The sequence below is a fragment of the Mobula birostris genome, chromosome 1, assembly GCF_030028105.1.
Source record: "Mobula birostris isolate sMobBir1 chromosome 1, sMobBir1.hap1, whole genome shotgun sequence".
Classification (NCBI taxonomy): domain Eukaryota; kingdom Metazoa; phylum Chordata; class Chondrichthyes; order Myliobatiformes; family Myliobatidae; genus Mobula; species Mobula birostris.
Window position 1 is genome coordinate 18,927,688 of NC_092370.1, and position 24,433 is coordinate 18,952,120.

General features: G+C 40.8%; 1 protein-coding gene across 1 annotated transcript in view; it reads left to right on the forward strand.

Moving 5' to 3' along the window:
* Positions 1-24,433, forward strand: part of csmd3b (CUB and Sushi multiple domains 3b) — a 2,134,893-nt gene that overhangs the window by 1,419,847 nt on the left and 690,613 nt on the right. Inside the window, exon 11 of the mRNA XM_072277417.1 lies at positions 23,142-23,245. Coding sequence (XP_072133518.1) covers positions 23,142-23,245 — 104 coding nt within the window. The remainder of the gene's footprint in view (positions 1-23,141; positions 23,246-24,433) is intronic.

A 24,433-nucleotide genomic window follows, 5' to 3' on the forward strand; every position in this document is an offset into this window, starting at 1 on the left:
CAAATTTTTCTACAGAATTGGTTTGCTGTTACCTTCTTCTCAGAAGTATCTTTACAGGGCAGGTGACCCCAGCCATTATCAACACTCTTCAGAGATTGTCTACCTTGAGACAGTGGTCGTGTAACCAGAACTTGTGAAATGCAGCAATTGGTCATATGATCATCCACCACCTGGTCCCATGGCTTCACATGACCCTGATTAGGGGGATAAACAGGTGCTACACCTTGCCCAAGAGTGACCTGCATGCTAGCAGAGGGAAGAAGCATCTTACATATCCTTGGCTAGAGATGTATCCCCACCCCACCACCCTAACATGGTCCATCTTTCGATATTGGGGAGTGATAATCGGGAATACAAAGGCAACTAGTGCTGTAATCTGATTAGGAAGGAAGGTGGTAATGGGAATCTTTAGGGGAGAGATACATATCAGAATGTGGTGATGGGGATTCAGGGAGCTGAACCCTGCTGTCACTTCTCTATTCCTTCTCTTCCTCAAGTTTGGTTCCAGTTAATGCTGTTTTAACATTCCCTTCATTGTTTGCATCTTTTACTGAACAATTTTTATTGGGTAGATCTTTATTTACATCTTTGCTTGTTTGGCAATCTTAACCTCTGTTGCTATTGCTCTCTTTATCTCTTTTAAATCTCTTTTAAACTACTTAAAGCTGTTGACATCTTACTTCTTGCGTATTTTGTGCCTTCTCAAAATATTTGCTCGTCTCATGTAGGACGAGTCTCTGTCTCACTCGGTGGAACTCAATCAGTTCTGCCCAACCTCTCTTGTCCTAGAAACATCTCAGAAACCTCAAGCCTGATATCCACTGCCATGCAATTGCATCCTTTTCCTGCTATTCAGTATACAGGGGTTCAAGGGCACTGTACTAACTGTGTTTCAAACCTCATCTTTCATTCACCTCTGTGATTAGTGATGTTCCACAATGTTCCACACTGCACAGAGTCTTGTCATCTTCAGAAGTTTTCGGATGACTCTGCATAGTTGGATGCATCAGCAAGGGAGATGAGGCTGAGTACAGGGCTACGAGATGCAGCACAGAGCGTCTTAGGAAGTCATTCCTGTCTGTGGCCATCAAACTTTACAACTCCTCCCTTGGAGGGTCAGACACCCTAAGCCGATAGGCTGGTCCTGGACTTATTTCATAATTTACTGGCATAATTTACATATTACTATTTAACTATTTATGGTTTTATTACTATTTATTATTTATGGTGCAACTGTAACAGAAACCAGTTTCCCCCGAGATGAATAAAGTATGACTATGACTATGAAACCACACTGAGACTCTGCTGTTTGTGATGCGTATAAATAAATGACCTGGATGAAAATGTAGATGGGTGGGTTTGTAAGTTTGCAGATGTTATGAAGATCGGTGATGTTGTGGACAGTATAGAAGACTGATCAGTTGCAGATATGGGTGGAGAAATGGCCGAAGGATGTAAAGCTGGCCAAATGTGAAGTAGTGCTCCTTGGTAGGTCAAATGTAAAGAGACGGTTCAAATAGTTCAGTTTAATATCAGAGAATGTATGCAGAATACAACCTGAAATTCTTACTCTTCACAGACGTTCATGAAATAAGAAACCCCATAGAATGAATGATAGAAACTTCAGAACCTCCCCCTCCCATCACAGAAGCAGCAACAGAAGCATCGACTCTTCCAACCCCGCCCCCACTTGCACCAGCAAAAGTACCCCCCACCATGCACACAATAACAAAAGCCCCCCAAAGAACCCTTGATCGAGATTCCTTCAAAAACTACAGTCCATAATCCAGCACCTCGGTATCTCAGACAGGCTCTCCCTCTCCACTGAGGGAGAGACAGGTCACTCTGTCCCGTAACAATGAGAGCAGAGACCAGCAACTCGCTGTTCCGATTTTACAATCTTCCATGTTGCTTCTCCAAGCCCCCTGACTCGACGGCTAACAGGCTCTCAGTCTCCATCAAAGGAAAGAAAGAGAGAGAAAGATCACTCAAATACAGAGGCTTTCCAGCAATAGTACGCACTGCCTGCTGTCTTCATGTTCCAGTCTACACGATGCTTCAGCTGGCAAGATCAGTAAAGAACTGAGTCGTCTCTGGGGTCCCTCCCCAAAGGCAAATGCCTTCCAGACCATTTCTGGAAATAGTGAAGCACCAAGCCTCTCAGCCGATCTGAAAATCCACCCCTTGCGAAAAACCATAGTTTGAACAGTAGGTCACAGGCTTCGACAGAGCATGAACCACCTTGAAAAGAAAAAGAATTGCAAAAGAGCAGAAAGATAAGCTGTTTAGTGGAGGAACTGGAAGATGTCTGCAAAAACTGCTGGTGCCATCTTTCCTAGCTCATTGTTAAAGGCAAGACCGTTTACAGTGTTGACTAGCAGAGGGAACTTGGAATCCAATTTCATAGCTCCCTGAAAATGACTACGTAGGTTGATAAGGTGGTTAAGAGGCATATGACATGCATGCAGTGTGTAGGTGCAGTACAAATTTTTGCAGTGAGTTAAGCACATTCTCAGAAATCACCCAAGATGGAAGCTTCCTTCAGGGTTTTTAATAAGATCTTACTTGTGAAACTGTGGAAAGTAAAGTAAAATACTTATTAAATTAAATACAAAATTATCGTGTGCCTGAATATACTGATACTGTTGATTATTCTCGCAATTGGTGTTAAGCAAAGTAATACACACGTAACTCTCCATATCTCTGCCACGTAAACAAGAGTAAACTCGTGGCACAACAGTATTGAATTATGCTAAATGACAACCATAATATTTCCTTCAAAATGCATCTACTAAATGTTTACCAATATTAGCAAAACTTAAGACTCACAGGTATTGCTGCTTCAAGGGCAAATAGAACAAAGATGGAGATGGATGCCTTTCCACCATGGGCTTCAATCTGAATCCAAGTTAGGTACTCAAGTTACAACTTTCAAGTACATTTATCATCAAAGAATGTATAAATTGTACAACCTTGAGATTTGCTTACTCACAGGTAGCTACAAGGCAGGAAACCCAAAAGAACCTAATTAAGAAAAAAAAGCATAAAAATAAAAGACCAACACTCGATGCACAAGAGAAGGGGGGAAAAAAACACAAACCATGCAAACAATAGAGGCAAACAACAACATTCTGAACCAAAATTGAGCCTTCAGATCAGAACCCTGAAGCAGCCTGGAGTAGGCCCAAAACAACACTTACTAGTTCATCATATTAGCAGGCACAGAGCACAGTAGCCGGGGCAGTTCTTCATAGCCTCAGTCTCAGACCAACATGGAAAATGAGCAAAATCAGCACTTGTCCTAGATCCTGACACCCTGCCTTTTCAGTCTATCTGGGCTAATGTTTAAATTGGCCAAACAGTGGACAGAAAAAGGCTCCAGTATCCTGAAGAGAGGAGTAAACATTGTGAGAGCAAGTGAAATCGGCTCTCGCCTCCGATCTGCCCTGGGGTTTAAATTGCCTAAGCAGCAAATTGTGCCTCAGTCTTGGACCTGATTGCAATGAAATGCTCTGGGCCAAGACCACACCATCCAGTGACTCACACCAGGTCCAGGTCTTACCACCAAGCTCAAAGATGCTCTCAAGCTTTTCAAATTAGCTTGGCACCCAGAACAATCCAATCTCGCATCTGGGCCCCTAACAGATCCAAATCATCACTTGTAAATAGGAACATTCCTTTTTGGTTGTTATTTTAATTTTTTTTTCATCTTTTGCAACTACTCATTATCCTTTCACTTAATATTCTTCATTTCCACAGTAATTTTAAGATATTACAAACAACACTTCTGTGGGGAAAGTCTGGTCAAAATAATTGAAGCTTGAGATAAATATTTTGATAAAGTAACCAATGTGTGACATGGGATTAAACATTTTTATGGAATGTTCAAAGAACAAAGAGAATAAGTGACATAAATTAAAATCTTTTGATTTTGTCATCAGCTTTTAGTTATTCAGGGCAGCAGGACAAACAACTTGTTTTTGTTTCATTTTTGTTGCAGCATTTCAGTTGTATATATTGATAATAAATGTACTTTGAATCATTGATTTTCTTTATTTTAGATTTTCTGAATTGGACAGAATCAAAAAACATTTGCAGAACAAATTCTCAGTAGCAGTAGCTTTCATATTGAAATTGCAATATGTATAAAGAACCATTCAGCAGCTTAACCTCTATTTGCTTTTCCTGTCTAGCCCATTGACCTATTAATCTAGATCAATAATACTTGAATGAAATGTTGGAGGAAACATATATAAATCAACAGACTCCAACTGCGTTCATTATAGTCACCAAAACTAATCTAAGATCGGCCGTGCTCCAATGCACAGTGGCCACAATGAAAGGCTGGGTCAGAGGAACTCACTGCTTCTCTGAGAATAAATATGAGCCTTAGGTAATGTTAATGGTAATTTGTCCTCATTTTTAAAGGCCTCAGAGTTTCCTCAACCAAATCATGAAATATTTGTCTATACTTCAAATGCCCCAAACTGAACACAATTGGTTCTGATGTCAGCCAAAGTCAGCAGGATTTACTTAAGGGGTTATCTTGTTTGTTGGAATTGTTTGAGGAAATTACAGGCAGGATAAAGGAGAGTAAGTGGATGTTGTTTCCTTGGATTTTCTGAAGGGTTTTGATAAGGTACTGCATATGAAACTGCTTACCAGGATAAACCCATGAATTATAGGAAAGATACTAGCATGGATAGAAGATTGGCTGAGTGGCAGGAGGCAAAGTGTGAGAATGCCAGGGCCTTTTCTGGTCGGCGGACAGTGACTAGTGGTGTTACACAGTGTTTAGTTTGGGAATGCTTCCTTTCACTTTGGATGACGGAATTGATGGTTTTCTGGCCAAGTTTTCAGATGATATGAAGATAGGTGAAGGGTCAGGTAGTGTTGAGGAAGGAGGGAGACTGCAGAATGTCTTAGGCAGATGGGGGGAATTGGCAAAGACGTGGCAGATGGAATATAGTGTTGGGAAGCGTATGGTCATGCACTTTGGTAGAAGGAAAAAAGGCATAAAGTATTTTTTAAACAGGAAGAAAACTCAAAGGTCAGAGATGCAAAGGGACTTGGGAGTCTTTGTGCAGGGTTTCCTAAAGGTGACCTTGCAGGTTGAGTTGGTGTTAAGAAGGAGAAAATACAATGTTATCAATCATTTTGAGAGGACAAGAACATAAGAGCAAGAATGTAATGCTGAGGCTTTATAAGACATTGGTCAGTCTGCAATTGGAGTATTGTGCCTCTTATCAAAGAGAAAATGTGCTGGGATTGGAGAGAGTTCAGAATCAGGTTTATTATCACTGGCATGTGAGGTGAAATTTGTTAACTTAGCAGCAGCAGTTCAATGCAGTGCATAATCTAGAAGAGAGAGAGAGAAGAAAATAATAATAAAATAAAACATAATAAATAAACAAGTAATTCAATTACATATATTGAATAGATTTTTTAAAATGTGCAAAAACAGAAATACTGTATATTAAAAAAAAGTGAAGTAGTGTCCAAAGCTTCAATATCTATTTAGGAATTGGATGGCAGAGGGGAAGAAGCTGTTCCTGAATTGCTGAGGATTCAGGAGAATGATTCTGGAAATAAAAGAGTAACATATGAGGAGCATTTGACAGTTCTGGGCTCGTTCTCACTGCAGTTTAGAAAAATGAGCAAGGAATCTCATTGCAACCTTTCAAACATTCAAAGGCCTGAATGGAGTGGATGGGGAGAGAATGTTTCCTATATGGGAGGAGGCTACAACCAGGCGGCAGAGCCTCAGAATAGGGGGACGTCCATTTTCAGCAAAGATAAGGAGGAATTTACTTAGCCAGAGGGTGGTGAATCTGTGGAATTCATTGCCACAGATGGCTGTAGAAGCCAAGTCTTTGTGTATATTTAAAGTGGAGGTTGATGGGTTCTTGATTAATTGTTGCATCAAAGGTTATGGGGAGAAGGCAGGAGAATAGTGTTGAGAAAGGCAAATGAGCTATGATAGAATGGTGGATTCAATGGGCTGAATGGCCTTTTTCCCCTCTCTCATAGTATTATAATTTGGCATAATATGCTCATCAGCTTTAATACAAGTGAGAAAAAGAACATAACTGAAAGAGTCTTCCCTAATGAGCATAATCACCAAGAAAAAACATACCATCTTGATTTTAGTTTCAAGGATGCAGTCCTATTTTGGTGAACTGAATCTTGAACCAGCATAGAAAATATGACAATTAGTTACTTTATAAATATCCATTTAACATTTCTTGAATTTGCATACTGATTATATTAAAAGAATGCTAGTAGACTCAGTATGCAAATAACTCTGCTAATCTGTTGCTCCTACTGAGCAAGAGTTCACTAGAACAACTAAAACTTGGATCTATTCAGTTCCAGTCTTGCTTATTAGACCCCATAATGGTCTGTTGAGAGAAGAATCCTATTCTGGATCAAACATATCTAATGTAGTACTGTGGAACTGAAGGTGTGGTGGAAAAGAACTTCTTGCTTATACACATTAGCTGGAGTGAGCAAAGAATTGCCCACTGGGCAGGTTGATAGCTTCTTGATTACTCAGGGTGTCAAAGTTTATGGGAAGAAGGCAGGAGAATGGGTTTCAGAGTGATAATACATCAGCCATAATGGAATGGCAGAGCAGACTCAATGGGTCAAGTGGGCTATTTCTGCTTCTGGTCTTGTAGTCTTATAACTTTGACATTGGTATGTTTGTAACTTCAAAACATTAAACTATTCAAAGGAAGACACAGGAGTCTGTGAAGGTCGGTCTAACTTTTTGCTTTTACTTAAAGCAAAGTGCACATTTATCATATGATAGTGTGATGACATATTTATACATATAACTCATATTAAAGTACTTAAAGAACAAGAATGCTCACTGGAAGAATATATTTACAATATTACTCAAATACTACTGAAATATTAAATACACAACAGACATTTTAAATGTTGAACTATGTGAGAGGTTGTTCTCAGTGAAATAGTGCAATTTTTATAAATATTAAATCTGACAGAATTCCACAATGACAGATAAATAATCCATTCTTGTTGTGGCATTTAAGCATTACCTCAGTGAAAAAGGACTATCAGCGATGATGGCAAAAAAGAACATTGAGAAAAAATTCCGACTGATTGACTCTACAGCAAAAATATGCAAGTGATCTTAAGCTTGCAGTAAAACCTTTTGGAATAACTCTTGAAATGTAATGGTCAAATCCATCAGCATGTCTGACATTAAAAAAAAGATGAACAGGTGAAAATGAAATGTCAAAAAAGAGAGTACAATGGCAGAGGAATTGGAGGTTATAGTCCACTAGTACAGCTGCTTGTATGTGGGAGTGGGGAAGGGGACTTTGTGGTTCTGATATTACTATAATTCATTCTTTGGGCTTTCTTGTTTTGACGATATCTCTGTGTAGAGTAAGAGTTTCAGGTTGTATACTGCATACATTCTCTGACGTTAAATTGAACCATTTGAAATTTGAAACCTTTTGAATTTGATATGGTGACTGCGTAAATGTAAGAGCATCACACTGATGAGTCAATAACTCTGAGGTGCTGATGCTGCCTACAGCTTAGAAGTAACTAACCCCGCTGGACCTAATGGCCTAAAAGGTGTTTTTGCCCAAAAATCCACAGCACGATTTATGATAAATGAAGTTTATTAAAAAAAATTGCGATTTCATGTAATTAGAACCAATTCAATAGTTTTTTCCCCTCATCTCGCAAAGTAATATTGCTGATTAATGATGTGTATATTTATTTAAATTACTTGGAAATGAAATTGTCATCAATCAAATAAAATTACAAATTAACGGTAATTAATTAATCAAAATTGCTATCATCTGTCAGAAAATTATTTAAATTGTAATATTTATATATGTATGTGGAATTTGACAGCATTTTCCTCCTGGGATAATTATGTCCATGCAAACTTCTGCCAGAATTAAGTTTGGATCTTGCACAACATTGTTCTCAATCTTAAAGGGTCCATCATGTGGCATAGATGATACTTGCTATTAATACTTCACTGACTGCAACCTTACATGGTTCACATGTTCCTTCTTTTCATTCATTTTCCCAATTGACTTGTTTCACGTACTAAATGGGAATAAATGCTAACAAGTTAGCTAAATGACTGCTGACGTAATGCTTGCACAGACTCAGTGGCCACATTATGAGCTATACCTGCAAACCCGCTTGGTAAAGCAAATATTGAATCAGCCAATCAATTGGCAGAAAATCAATGCATAAAAGCATGCAGACATGGTCAAGAGGTTCAGTTGTTCAGACCAAACATCAGGATAGGAAAGACATGTGATCTAAGTGTGATTGACGTCCAGTGGCACCATTAAGAAAGCAGTTCATGCGAGCAGCTCTGATGGCAATCTTCGAGTATTCCCATTTTAGACTGCTACTGCTGAAATCCACAGCTACAGCCTTGAACAATACAGTAAGCAACATCATTTTAAGGCATTTTTTAAAAATGGACATTGAACCAATGAGCACGACCTCACTACTTGTTTTTCTCTTTTTGCAATATGTATTTAATTTAATATACATATACTGTAATTTACTGTTTTTATTATTATGCATTGCAATGCACTGTGCACATAACAACAAATTTCACGACCTATGCCAGTGATTCTGATTCTGATAAGTGTCTTTGACCTTGGAATGATTGTCAGTGCCAGACATCAACTCAGAAAATGTTGATCTCCTGGCACTTTCGCACACAAGAATGGTGCAAAAGACAAAAAACATCCAGTAAGTAGCAGTTCTTTGGGTGAAATTGCCCTGTTAATGAGAGAGGTTAGAGGAGAATGGTCAGACTGGTTGAAACTAACAGAAAGGTGACAGTAATTCAGATAACCATCTGTTACAACAGTGGTGTGCAGAAGAACATCTCTTGAGTGCAGAGCAAGTTGAGCCCTGAAATGGATGGGCTACAGCAGTAGAAGACTATGAGCATACACTCAATGACCACTTCATTAGGTACAGAAGGCTCTTAATAAAATAGCCACTGAAAGAAACCAAGGAGCGTTATGCTTGGGTTTGTTTCCAAACTGATAAAGGGAATATGGTTGTTTATGTACAATTATAAGATAAAGAAGATAGATTTGTCCATACATTTTAAATCTCCTAAGGTGGCCCCAAAGGAAAATTGTGGATGATCATTTTAAGTAACATAAATTGAGGAAGCTTAGTCAGTAATGAGAATCTAATCTTAACGATTATGAGCAATCCTTTTTAACTTCAAATTTATGAGTGACAATGCTTACATTATAACATTTGCTATTACAAACACAAGTTAGAGATATTGTGATCAGTCTATTCTTAGTAATGTAACAAAGCCTTTGCTTGATTCCAAGCATAAAATATGATGTTAAGAACTCTAATGTATGTTGTTTTCATGTAAAATGTGAAAGGTCATGTCTTTTCTGCGGACATCAAGTCAGGCAAGTTAGTCATGAAGTTACTCTATAGTGCCAACTGTAAGATTGGGGTTCGATTCCCGCCATTGTCTGTAAGGTGTTTACACATTCTCCTCATGACCACGTGGGTTTCCCCTGGGTGGTCTGCTTTCCTCCCACATTCACGAGACATATGGGTTAGGGTTATTGAGTTGTGGGCATGTTATGCTGGTGCTGGTAGCATGGCAACACTTGCTGGATGCCCAGTATTATCCTCACTGATCTGATTCAATCTAACAATGCATTTTGATGTGTGTTTCAATGTACATGTGACAAATAAGGCTAATGTTTTAATTTCCTTCTCTTATCCAAGATAAACAGACAAGATTGTCCTGGTAGACCTGTATCATCTGCTTGCTCTTGTCCTACTCAAACAATCTCTTCACACCTCAACTCTATCCTATCTCCCCTTCTCCATTCCCTTCCTACACTCAGGATGGTTCTCATGCTTCTACCATTTTGACAGCTTCCAATTTCCTGGACCCAAATTTCTTATCTGCACTGCAGATATTCTATCTTTTCAATCTCCATTCCTTTACAGAAAAGACTTGGACCTTCCACTTCTTTCTGGAACAAAGACCCAACCAATTTCTCTCCACTAACACTCTCACCTACTTGGCAGAACAGGTTCTTGTTCTTAACAACTTCTCTTTTGATCCCTCTCTCTTTCAATGAATCAGTGTTGCAGTGATAGGTACTTGCATAGACCACAATGTCTTTTCATTGGTGATGTGGAACAGTCCCTGTTGTAAACCTATTCTGGCATCATACACAGCTCGTTTTACACCAATAACTAACTTGGTGTTACTTACTACACTTGTGCATAACTGGTCAATTGTACTCACCTCTGCTTCTAACGACCACCCTGTCTTCAAACTTTCAGCAGCCTGTGTTTTGCTCCAACTTCTGCAATTTCTTGTGGTTGTACCCAATTTCCCTCAGGATCAATAAAGTATGTCTATCTATGTATCTATTTATCTATTTTTGTTGAAGGTATATATTGTTTTAACACTGTCAGCTGTAATCTACTGGCTCTTGGATGAAAGGAACAGCCATGCAAGTATTTTTAATTGGATTGAAATTTAGTTTTAAAATTAAACATTAGTGAAGATCTCAACTGTTCATCCTTAATAATCCTGAGACCCTGTCATAAGTTTCAGCTCTTTACTAGAAACATAATGGGAATTTACATTCATAACATTTGGAGAGTTCATTAATGATTGCACAATGTTCAATTAGCTTTGATATTTTAGGTTTGGTTTATTATTGTTGCCTGTACCAAGGAACAGTGAAAAGCTTGCGCTGCATACTGTTTATACAGATCAAATCATTACACAGTGTATTGAGTGAGAATAAGGTAAATCAATAACAACATAAAGTATAAATGCTGCAGAGAAAGATAGAATGAATTGTGAGGCCAAGAATTCACCTTTTGGTACAAAAGGTCATTTCAACAATCTGATAACAGTGGGATAGACACTGCTATTTAGCCTAGTGGTATGTGCTTTCAGGCCTTTGTCTCTTCTGCCCAAAGAGTCAGGAGCGTAACTGTTGCATGGTGCTTAGCACAACACTTTACAGCACAGGCAACCTGAGTTCCATTCCTATCAATGCCTGAAAGGAGTTAGTATGTTCTTTCCCTGATAATGTGGGTTTCCTCCGGGTGCTCCAGTTTCCTCCCACAGCCCAAAGACGTACCAGTTGTTAGGTATTGACAATGTTACCATTATAAGTTGTCTTGTGGATAGGCTAAGATTAAATTGGGGGATTGCTGGCAGCATAGCTTGAAGAGCCAGTAGGGCCTATTCTGTGCTGTATCGCAATAATAAATAAATAAATAAATAAATGGAAGAATGACCAGCATGGGTAGGGCTTTGGATTATGTTAGGCAGTGAAAAGTATGGACAAAATCCATCGAGGTGAGGTTGGTTCCTGTGATGTGTCCATAACTTGTTTACAGCAATTGCATTTACAACTCCTTTTAGATGGAGTTAGAAACATAGAAGACCTACAGCACAATACAGGCCCTTCGGCCCACAAAGTTGTGCTGAACATGTCCCTACCTTAGAAATTACCTAGGGTTACCCATAGCCCTCATGTTTTCTAAGCTTCATGTACCTGTCCAGGAGTCTCTTAAAAGGCCCTACCGTATCCACCTCCACCACTGTCACCGGCAGCACTACTCTCTGCATAAAAAACGTACCCCTGACATCTCCTCTGTACCTACTTTCAACCACCTTAAGACTGTGCCCTCTCATGCTAGCCATCTCAGCCCTGGGAAAAAGCCTCTGTCTATCTACACAATCAATGCCTCTCATCATCTTATACACCTCTATCAGGTCACCTCTCATCCTCTGTCACTCCAAGGAGAAAAGGCCCAGTTCACTCAACCTGTTCTCATAAGGCATGCTCCCCAATCTAGGCAATAGTTGTTCACACCTGCATGCAGTAAGACCTGGACAGTATTGAGGCATAGGTTGTAAACACCCAAATACCTCGTATGTTGCAATAATATCAAATAATGAACATCTTCAATTAAAATCTCATCACGAACTATTGACATCTGGTGTTATTACCATTGCTGAGAACTCCACATTAACATCTTGGGATCACCATTATAAATCATCTAAACTGGACAAGTCATATTTAAATACTCTAACTGCAAAAATTGATGAATGGGGTGTCCTATGGCTTACCTCCTCAATATCTAAAGGTCCTTTCATCAGTTAAAGCACAGGTCAGGAACATGATGGAATACGCCTTGTCTGCCTGGATAAGTGCAACGCTAATTACACACAAGAAGCTAGAAAACACAATGTGTAGCAGTCAGCATAATGCTATTACAGTGCCAGTAACCCATGTTCAATTCTGTCCCTGTCTTCACAAGTTTGTACGTTCTCCCCATGATTGTGTGGATTTCCTCCGGGTTCTCTAGTTTCCTTCCACACTCCAAAGACATACGATTATTGGGTTAATTGGGCTCGTTGGGTTTGAAGGACCTGTTACAGTGCAGTATCTCAAAATAAATCCAGGATAGAGCATTCAACTTAATTGGCACCTGCTCAACCACTTGAAGTATTCATTCCTCCCCCCACCACCCCATGACTGATGAATAGTGACTGCAGTGTGTACAAGCAACACACATCAAAGTGGCTGGTGAACGTAGCAGGCCAGGCAGCATCTCTAGGAAGAGGTACAGTCGACGTTTCAGGCCGAGACCCTTCGTCAGGACTAACTGAAGGAAGAGCTAGTAAGAGATTTGAAAGTGGGAGGGGGAGGGGGAGATCCAAAATGATAGGAGAAGACAGGAGGGGGAGGGATGGAGCCAAGAGCTGGACAGGCGATTGGCAAAGGGGATATGAGAGGATCATGGGACAGGAGGCCTAGGGAGAAAGACAAGGGGGGGGGAACCCAGAGGATGGGCAAGGGGTATAGTCAGAGGGACAGAGGGAGAAAAGGGAGAGTGACAGAAATAATGTGTGTATAAAAATAAATAACGGATGGGGTACGAGGGGCAGGTGGGGCATTAGCGGAAGTTAGAGAAGTCGATGTTCATGCCATCAGGTTGGAAGCTACCCAGACGGAATATAAAGTGTTGTTCCTCCAACCTGAGTGTGGCTTCATCTTTACAGTAGAGGAGGCCGTGGATTTCATCTTTATAGGTAATCACCTGACCAGCTCTTGGCTCCATCCCTCCCCCTCCTGTCTTCTCCTATCATTTTGGATCTCCCCCTCCCCCTCCAACTTTCAAATCTCTTACTAACTCTTCCTCCAGTTAGTCCTGACGAAGGGTTTCGGCCTGAAACGTCGTCTGTACCTCTTCCTAGAGATGCTGCCTGGCCTGCTGCGTTCACCAGCAACTTTTATGTGTGTTGCTTGAATTTCCAGCATCTGCAGAATTCCTGTTGTTTGCAGTGTGTACAAAATCCTTTGCAATCATTATCTTGGGCTAGTCCAACAGGATCAGAGTTAGGTTTAATGCCAGTGGCATATGTTGTGAAATTTGTTGCCTTTGCGGCAGTGGTGCAATGCAATACTTAATAAGAATTAAAAGACCATAAATTACAGTAAATATATATATATAAATACATATAAAATAGTTGGATTAAATAAGTAGTGCAAAAATAGAAATACAGAAGTAGTCAGATTGTGTTCATGGGTTCAATGTCTATTCAAAAATCAAACGGTAGAGGGGAAGAAGGGAGGAGAAGATGGCAGCGCGACGCAGCGCGCGGCCGTTCCGAATGATTATCGATATGTGTAACTCGGGGTGCCGTGCACAATCCGGATTTGATGGGGACAGCTTTGAGGAGCGCAGAGGAACATCTGGAGTAACTTCTGAAATGCCTGCTTCGCTGCTGTTGCTACTGTGTGATCGAGAATCTCCAGAGACGAAGGCCCTAAATCCTCGGCTTTGCGTATCGCCTGTTGCCGGGGCCGGGATCGAAGTGCTCGGCAGAAATGGTGCTCGGTGTCGAATAGGTGGTTGGAGGCTCGGAGTTTTTCGGACGGACTCGGAGTCGGACTGTGGTCGCATGCTTCCGGGATGCTGCACCGGCAAGTTGGCGGCGCTGGAGGTTTACCGTCTGCGTGAGATGATGGGACTTTCGAGAGACTTTGAGACTTTTACCGTGCCATGATCTGTTCTTATCAAATTACGGTACTGCTTTGCACTGTTGTAACTATACGTTTTTGTTAGTTTTTAAGTCGGTTTGTCATGTGTTTTCGTGATATCATTCTGGAAAAACATTTTTATCATTTCTTAATGCATGCATTACTAAATGACAATAAAAGAGGACTGCGTGTCCTCATAATCATAAGAAGCTGTTCCTGAATTGTTGAGGGAGTGCCTTCAGGCTCCTGCACCTCCTTCCTGATTGTAGCGATAAGAACAGGGCATGACCTGGAAGATAGGGGTCCTTAATGATGGGTATCATCTTTCTTAAGGCTTCGCTCCTTGAAGATGCCTTGAATATTATGGAGGCTTGTGTCCATGATGGAACTGACTAAGCTTACGATTCCCAAACCTATTACTGCACTGCCAAGGAGGACTGCAACATTTGGGAACACCGTCACCCATATCTTCCATTCCAAATTACACCATGTTCTGTCTTGAAAATATATTACTGTTCATTCGGCATTGTTGGGTAAAATCATGGATACCCTAGACAATGTCACTGTAGGTTATTTTGGGAAAGGATGTGATGGTTCATGAAGATTGCTCACCAGCATCTTCTTAAAAGTGGTTATAATTGGGTGTGCCTTCCTAGCTCACTCAAATCCTGCCAATTTTTTTTTTTAAAAGCTCACATCATATTATTGAGAGTCTAGAATAAAAAGAAATTATGAATGTGTTGCACACATAAAATGCTAGAGGGTCTCAGCAGGTCAGGCAACATCTATGCAGAGGAATTAACAGCTGACATTTCAGGCCAAGACCCTTCATCAGGACTGGAAAGGAAGTGGGACGAAGTCAGACTAAGAAGGTGGGGGAGGGGAAGGAGTACCAGCTGGAAGGTGATAGGTGAAGCCAGGTGAGGAGGAAGAGGGTGGGCAGGGGAGAGGATATGAAATGAGAAGCTGGAAGGTGATAGGTGAAGCCAGGTGAGGAGGAAGAGGGTGGACGGGGGAGAGGATATGAATTGAAAAGCTGGGAGGTGATAGGTGGGAAAGGTCAAGGGCTGAAGAAGTAGGAATCTAATAGGAGAAGAGAGTGAACAATGGGAGATTGTTAAGGAGCAGGAGCATCAGAGGAAGGTGATGGGCAGGTGAGGAGAAGTTAAGGGGTAAGAGGGGAGTGGAAAATGTGGATTAGTGTTTGATAAATTACCAGTATTTTACTGATTTTTAAAAATTTTTTATTGAGCAGTAGTTTTCAGATGTTTATTTCATTTATTCGAAAGTTGTAGACTCTCCACATACCCTGGTCCGTCTTCTATTCTTAACTTGGCGGAACTTGTGGTGTGTGGCTGTTTTCACTTACTCCTCTTTGTGGGTTTTAAGTATCACAGCGGTGCTTATCCTGCTTCAGTGACTTTCTCAACATCTCCTTTGCTTTTCTTTGCAATTAAATTCAATGTACACAAATCCATCAAGCAATTATAGGGTCATGGTTGCTTTCTCCCTCATTAGCAAGGCATGCATTCATATGCTGTTAGAGCATCATAAAACAGTCAGAGGAAAAAATCAATTCACTCCAGTGACATGGACTTCCTGATGGATTAAATGGGGGATAAACGCGATTGTGAGGTAAAACTGAATGTTATTAAGGGGATCTATTTGACCAGCAAATGAATGTTACAAGTCAGTAAGATAAAAGGTGTACAAAATTCTGAGGGGTTTCGTTAGGGAAAATGCAAGCAGTCTTTTTTCCACTGAGGTTGGATGGGACTACAACCAGAGGTCATGGCTTAAATGTGAAAGGTGAAAAGTTTAAGGGGAACATGAGCAGAAACTTCTTCACTCAGAGGGCTCTGAGAGTGTTGAGTGAGTCCGATATCAATGTTTAAGAGAAGTTTGGATAGGTACATGGATGGTAGGGATATGGAGGGCTATGGTCCTGATGCAGGTCGATGGGAGTAAGCAGTTTAAATGGTTTGGCATGGACTAGATTGGCCTGTTTCTATGCTGTACTTTTCTGTGACTCTAAAAGTATCTGTCATAGAACATAGTACATTACAGTACAGCACATTACAGGACCGTCAGCCCACAATGTTGTGCCAACCATGTAACCTAATCTAGAAACTGCCTAGAATTTCCCTACTGCATGGCCCTTTATTTTTCTAAGCTCCACGTACCTATCTAAGAGTCTCTTAAAAGACCCTATTGTATCTGCCTGTACCACCGTTGCTGCCAGTGCATTCCACACTCCCGCCACTGTGTGTGAAAAACTTATCCCTGACATCCCCCTTGCACCACCTTAAAATTATGCCCCTTCATGTCAGCCATTTCTGCCCTGGGAAAAAGCCTTTGGCTATCCACATGATCAATTCCTCTCATCATCTTATGCACCTCTATCAGGTCACCTCTCATTCTCCATTGCTCCGTAGAGAAAAGGCCAAGTTCACTCAATCTATTCTCATAAGGCATGACCTCCAATCCAGGCAACATCCTTGCAAATCTCCTCTGTACTCTTTCTATAGTATCCACATCCTTCCCGAGGTGAGGTGACCAGAACTGAACACAGTATTCCAAGTGGGGTCTAACTAAGGTCTTGTATAGCTGTAACATTACCTCATGGCTCTTGATCTCAATCCTATGGTTAATGAAGGCCAACACACCATATGCCTTCTTAACAACACTATCAACCTGCGCAGCAGCTTTGAATGTCCTTTGGACACGGACCCCAAGATCTCACTGATTCTCAACACTACCAAGAGTCTTATCATTAATATTATATTCTGTCTTCAAATTTGACCTACTGAAATATACCCAATATTTTGGCCTCTACAACCACCTGTGGCAATTAGTTCCACAGATTCACCACCGTCTGGCTAAAGCAATTCTTCCTCATCTCAGTTCTAATGGATGTTCCTCCATTCTAAATGACTGTGCCCTCTGCTCCTAGAGTCCCTCAATATAGGAAATATCCTCTCCACATCCACTCGATCTAGGCTTTTTAATGTTCAATAGATTTCAAAGAGATCCTCCTCATCTTTCGAAACACCAGTGAGTACAGGCCCAGATCCATCAAATGCTCTGCTCCTCATATATTAACCCTTGCATTCCCAGAATCTGTACCCTCTCCAATGCCAGCACATCATTTCTTAAATATAGGGGTCAAAATAGTTCAAAATACTGTAAGTGCAGAATATCCAATTCCTTATAAAGCCTCAGCAGTACATCGCTGCCTTTAAATTCTAGTCCTCTCGAAACAATTGCTAACATCACATTTGCCTTACTTACCACTGATTTAACCTGCAAGTTAACCTTTAGGAAATCCTGCATGAGGACTCCTAAGTTCCTTTGCACCTCTGATTTTTGAATTTTCTCCCCGTTTAGAAAATAGTCTACTTCTTTATTCCTTCTACCATAGGGCATAACCATACAATTCCCAATGCTGTTTTCCATCTGCCACTGATTGCCACTGATTTCTCTCAGTCTGAATAAGTCCTTCTGCAGACTCCTTGCTTCCTCAATACCTGTTCCTCCACCTATCTTTATATCATCTTCAAACTTGGCCACAAAGCCATCAATTCCTTCATCCAAATCATATTATGTGAAAAGAAGAAGAGGAAGGATGCTTATGTGAGAATGCTGTTCTTGGACTATAGTTTAGCATTCAACACCATAATTCTGTCCAGGCTCGACAAGATGCACAGAGACCTCGGCCTTGACCCTACCTTGTGCAGCTGGATCCTGGACTTCCTGTCAGAATGCCGGCAGGTGTTAAGAGTGGGCTCCCTCACTCCCACCCCTTTGACTCTCAATACAAGAGTCCCTCAGGGATGTGTACTAAGTCCCCTCCTTTACTCCCTGTATACCCATGACTGTGTCACTACCCACAGCTCTAATCTGCTAATTAAATTTGCTGATGACACTACATTGATTGACCTAATCTCAAACAATAACCAGGTGGCCTACAGGGAACAGGTCAGCTCTCTGACACAGTGGTGTCAAGAAAACAACCTCTCCCTCAATGTCACAAAAACAAAGGAGCTGGTTGTGGATTACAGGAGGAATGGAGATGGGCTAGCCCCTATTGACATGTCGATCTGGGGTTGAGAGGGTAAACAGCTTTAAGTTCCTTGGCATCCGCATCACTGAGGACCTCACGTGGTCTGTACATACCAACTGTGTAGTGAAAAAGGCACAACAGTGCCTCTTTCACCTCAGACAGTTGAGGAAGTTTGGTATGGGCCCCCCAAATCCTAAGAACTTTCTACAGGGGCACAACTGAGAGCATCCTGACTGGCTGCATCACTGTTTTCTATGGGAACTGTACTTCCCTTAATCACAGGACGCTGCAGAGAGTGGTGCAGAGAGTGGTGCAGACAGCCCAGCACATCTGTAGTTGTGACCTTCCCATGATTCAGGACATTTACAAGGATAGGTGTGTATAAAGGGCTCATAGGATCATTGGGGACCTGAGTCACCCGACCACAATCTTTTCCAGCTGCTGCAATCTGGGAAATGGTACCACAGCATAAAAGCCAGGACCAACAGGCTCCAGGACAGCTTCTTCCACCAGGCCATCAAACTGATTAACTCATGCTGATTTGTGTGTACTCTATGTTACATTGACTGTTCTATTTATTTCAAATTATTATAAATTACTATGATTGCACATTGCACATTAGGACAGAGACATAACATAAAGAGTTTTACTCCTCATGTATGTGAAGGATGTAAGAAATAAAGTCAATTCAAATCAATTCAAAAAGAAGTGATCCTAATACCGACCCCTGCAGAACACCACTAAGTCACTGGCAGCCAACCTGAAAAGGCTCCTTTATTCCCATTCTTTGCTTCCTGCTAGTCAGCCAATCTTCTATCCATGCTAGTATCTTTCCTCTAATACCATGGGCTCTTCTCTTGTTAAGCAGCTTCATGTGTGGCACCTTGTCAAATGCCTCCTGAAAATCCAAGTAAACAGCATCCACTATCTCTCCTCTGTCTATCGTGTTTGTTATTTCCTCAAAGAATTCCCACGGATTTGCCAGGCGAGATTTGCACTAAAGGAAACCATGTTGACTTTGGCCTATTTCATCAGGAACCACCAAGTGCCCCAGTGATTTGTAGGCATGCGGTGTGGGCACTGGAAATCTGGCAATACTTGCTTGCAAAATCCTTAGACTGTTACTTGGCCTATAAGATTAATTTCACTGTATGTTTCATTGTACATATACTAATACATTACTTATCTAACCTATCTGATTTATGAAGCTTGTCTGTGGATTGTGCTAATTCTCCACCAGCATTTCAGTAGACATCGGCAACACTAATAACATAACAATATATAAAAGCCTGAGTAGGTCATAGTACAATTGAAATGAACCCGTCCCCCTGTGAAGCAGTCATACTCAGACAGAGGACCTTGCAACTTGAGGCTGAATAAAAGGATAGAGACAGAGGATATCTTATGCATTTCTTTTTCCTATGAAATAACATTTTGACAGAGAAGGGATATAAAGCTTAAATTCTTTGAAGTAACATACATGCAATGACCACTGTGTGCAAGTTCCTGGTTATCTGCTGCTTCCACTTCAAAATATAATGCCGAGGATTAATAAGGCACTGGTGAAGCCTCATTTGGAGTACTGTGAGCCGTTTATCTAAGAAAAGATGTGTTGACTTTGGAGAGGTTTCAGAGGAGGTTCGCGAGAATGATTCAGGGAATGAAAGGGTTATCATATGAGGACCGTTTGATAGCTCTGGGCCTGTACCCACTGGAATTTAGAAGAATGGGGAGGGGGGGATCTCATTGAAACCTATTGAATATTGAAAGACCTAGTAGAGTGGATGTTTAGAGGATGTTTTCTATAGTGGGCATATCTAGGACCAGAGGACACTGGCGCAGAACAGAGGGACATCCATTTGGAATGGAGATGAGGATCAATTTCTTTAGCCAGAGAGTGGTGAATCTGTGGGTTGATTGCCATGTGTGGCTGTGGAGGCCAGGACATTTGGCATGTTTAAGGTGGAGGTCGATAGGTTATTGATTAGTCTGGGCATGAAGGGATATGAGAAGAAGGCAAGAGAATGGGATTGGGAGGGAAAATGGATCAGCCATGATGAAATCATGGAGCTTGCTAGATGGGCCAAATGGTCCAATTCTGCCCCTATCTTTTATGGTCTTATGTGCTATGAGTAGAGATTAGACAAGCTAAGGCTGTTTACTCTTGAGCGGAAGAATCTAAGGGAAGATTTGGTAGACTTAAGCAGGCTTCTTTAAACATGTTTAAGAGAATTTGTATTAACTTAGATTTCCATGTTAAAATTTCTTAATGATATCAAGGAATTTAACTGACCCTCTAATGTTGTAATCCGCCTTTTAAATCAATAATATACTTCAGCTGCTGAGTGGCAGGAGGTCCTGACACTGTTTTTAATTTGCCTTCACAAACCTACTAGATTGGTGATAAGAATCATATCAGTTAAAGATGCTGAAAATCAAAAATAAAGACAGAAATGGTGGAAGCATTCAGAAGGTCAAGAAGCTCTTTTGGAATGAGAAATGGAGTTAACCTTTCAGGTCAGAACTGGTAATGTGGCTGTATTGCTGGAATATTTTCAGACCAACAGCTATGGGGGATTAAGGGCAAACCAAATTGGTGGCATTCCGATTTGTTAAAAAAACAGGACAAATTTGCAAGTGTCTTTAGATTTTGTAAAGCAGAGGATTACCCTTTCCCAACTGATATTCTAGGTTCTGATGAAGGGTCCCAGCCCGAAATATCAACTGTTTACTCTTTTCCATAGATGCTGGTTGGCCGTCTGACTTCCTCCAGCATTTTGTGAGTGTTGCTTTGGATTTCCAGCATTTGCAGATTTTCTCAAGTTTGGGGTGTGACCAATGCCTTATAAAGCCTCAGGAATCACAGAATGAATACAGAATGCAAGTTTTCTCTGCAAATGCTTAAAGTCTGTCACAATTTCTATTATTGTTCCTGCGCTCATTACAATCATACTGAAAAAGAGATATCATTACTGTTGAAGCAGAATGCATAATTACAATGCCAAACCATCTCCTCTTAGCTGCTGTGTCCAATGCAATCTTGTCTAGCAGTTGTAGAATTTCCACATTCTATTAGCAGGCAGCTGTGGACAGAAGAAACAAACAGGCCTAGTAATTGATCCAATTGTTTTTCTTAATGGTAAAACAGAAAAGAGAGTGTTGGCAATTTATCTCCTGGAGAGTCATGAGGACTGAGGCAGGCTGGTGAAAGACATAGCACACAAGAAGCATGCTCTTTGCACCTGGAGTCTATCCTGTAGAACTAGATGCCACTGGTAGCTTGGCAGATAGTTTTTAGTTTGGATATAGAGTCATAGAGTACTATAGAACAGAAACAACCCCTTCAGCCCACCTAGTCTGTGCTAACCTGATCTTCTGCCTAGTCCCATCTCCCTGCACCCCAACTATGGTCCTCAATACTCCTCACCTCGTCAAACGTCTCTTAAGTTTTACAATTGACCCACATCTACCACTTGCACTGGAAGCTCGTTCCACACTCTCACTTCCCTTTGAATGAAGAAGATCCCCCTCAGGTTTCCTTTAACTATTTCACTTTCCATCTTAGACCTATGACCACTAATTCTATTCTCGCCCAACCAGATGGGGACCCTTAGCTCCCAGTGGAGCATAGGCCATCGATGACCTCCTGTCTCCATTGTCCTCTGAAGTTGATGGGATGGTTGGAGTTCATCAACACTTCTACAATCCATTGCATGCTTTGTACAGGGGATCAGCCTATACAGCTGAACCAGAGCCCTGTTGATCAGCCTTACTTGTTTCCACCTCTCACAACAAGGATGTAGGGTTGGACTTTGAAAGGCTTATGTTTTTATGATCCCCCTTTATTTATACCTCCTCCAGACTAGACTGCTACTAAGATGTCTTCATCACCCTCTCATGGTCGATGTAGATACTTTTCAATCATTTTCCCTTGCACTCCATCCTACCATAAACAGTCTTTTCTTTGCACCTATATACAATAAGTATAAGCAACACACATAAAAGTTGCTGGTGAACGCAGCAGGCCAGGCAGCATCTATAGGAAGAGGTACAGTCGACGTTTCAGGCCGAGACCCTTCGTTAGTCCTGACGAAGGGTCTCGGCCCGAAACGTCGACTGTATCTCTTCTTATAGATGCTGCCTGGCCTGCTGTGTTCACCAGCAATTTTTATGTGTGTTGCTTGAAATTCCGGCATCTGCAGATTTCCTCGTATTTACAATGAGTATATAACTTTTCTGTATTCTCATAGTTCTGAAGCCAGACATTAACTATTTCTCTCTTCACCAATTCTATCAGACCTGTTAGATATGTTAAGCATTCTTTGTTTTTATTTCAGTTTTCCAATATCTGCAGTTTCTTTGTTTTGGATGTTCTTTTCAGGGTCTTTATTAATAGATTTTGCTGCCTGTCACAGCACCATAGGTTGAAATAATCTTGCTATGTAATGCACAATGTAATGTGACTCTGCAAAGAAATTACGTTTGGTTTGCCATAACGTTAAAGATCTTATATTGCTAATCTTTGCACACAGCAAATTTAGTTCAGTCAGAGGAGAAATAAGTGGCTTGGAGCTACAGGGCAAATAACTTGCTTACAGCGTAGAAAATGTACATTGCACCATATTTTTAGTTTCACTGCAGCAAGAGTTTCATAACTATCACTCAAATGCTTTGTAATCTGCCTAATGTAATCAATACTGAGTAAACAACAATGCTGCAACATTCTAAGAATTCTATTAAGTATGATTCACTAAACTGATACTTCAATGAGTGGTTTCAATGCTTCTGAACATTTTAATATAATTTGGGGAAAAAGCAAGAAAACATAAAGATTGATTTATTAACATAGTTTGTTATAGTGTAATCATACTCTTCCATTGAGATAGATAACATCTGACACTTTTCCTGTTATGAATTTCATATAGTCTGTGAAAAGTCATTTTGTAAGTTACCTGCTAAATTAACCATTATTGTCTCATCTGTTTTAAACCCAGGTGATTCAGATTGATTTTGAAGAGTTTGATTTGGAGATCGGCTATGACACCCTCACTATCGGTGATGGAGGAGAAGTTGGTGATCCAACCACTGTGCTTCATGTGTAAGTACTTATTGATGACCTACAGAGTACTCTGCACAGGTCTTGGGTACATATGCATAGTCAGGGTGCCTCAGACTTTTACACAATACTGTAGTAATTATATGTACTGCACTGTACTGCTGCCACAAAAATAGACATAAGTGAGTGATGATAAATCTGATTCTGATATGGGTCTCTATCGTGGACTGAGAGTGAGAAGGGGGCACGGAGAAGGGAGTCATGGTTGTAGAGAGGGGAGAGAGTGGGAAGCATCAGAGAGACATTCTGTAATGATCGGTAAACCAATTGTTCAGAATCAAATGACCTTGCCTGGTATCTCAGGACTGGGTGTGTCTCCACCCGGGCTATTCCCCACCCCCCCTCGCCCCTCCCCCCTGTCCTTGGCACTCCTCTGCCACCTCTGCCACCTCTCCCACATCCCTCCTGTGGTGCTCTTCCCTTGCCGTTTCCATCATCCTTTGCTCCCGTCAGATTTACAAACTCACTCTCCACCCCACGTTGACAAAACAGTACTCTGTAATTATCTGAATTAAACAAGAGTACTTGAAATTATAAAACATACTTTTATTTAAATATTGAATTTGCATGATACAGTATGTATAAAAAGATAACTGATAACAAAGCCATTTGGCCTCTTCTAATTTAAGGCCATAGTCAAAATAAACCTGGCAAAATGAAACCAAGCAGTGTGGGGAAACTGGTGTAGACCATTAAGTTTCAAACATTAAATAATAGAAATTAACATTTTGGATTGAAACATCAATCAAAGATCTGATATTGAAAGGCCTAGATAGAATGGAGGTGGAAAGGCTGTTTCCTATAGTGGGGGGTGTCTCTGAAAAGAGGATGTCCCTTTCGAACAGCGATGAGGAGAAATTTCTTTAGCCAAAGAGTGGTGATTCTGTGGAAATCAGTGCCATGGATGGTTATGGAGACCAAATTATTGAGTATATTTAAAGTGGGGTTTGAAAGGTTCTTGATTAGTCGGGGCATTAATGATTATGGGGAGAAGGCAGGAGAATGAGGTTGAAAGGGATAATAAATCAGCCATGAAGAATTTTGGAGCAGTCTTAATGGGTCAAATGGCCTAATTCTTCTTCTATGTCTTATGGTCTAAAACTGGAAGGAAAGAGTAAGGAGTTAAAACAAGGAGGAAAAGATCAACAGAAATCACTACCTGATGTACTG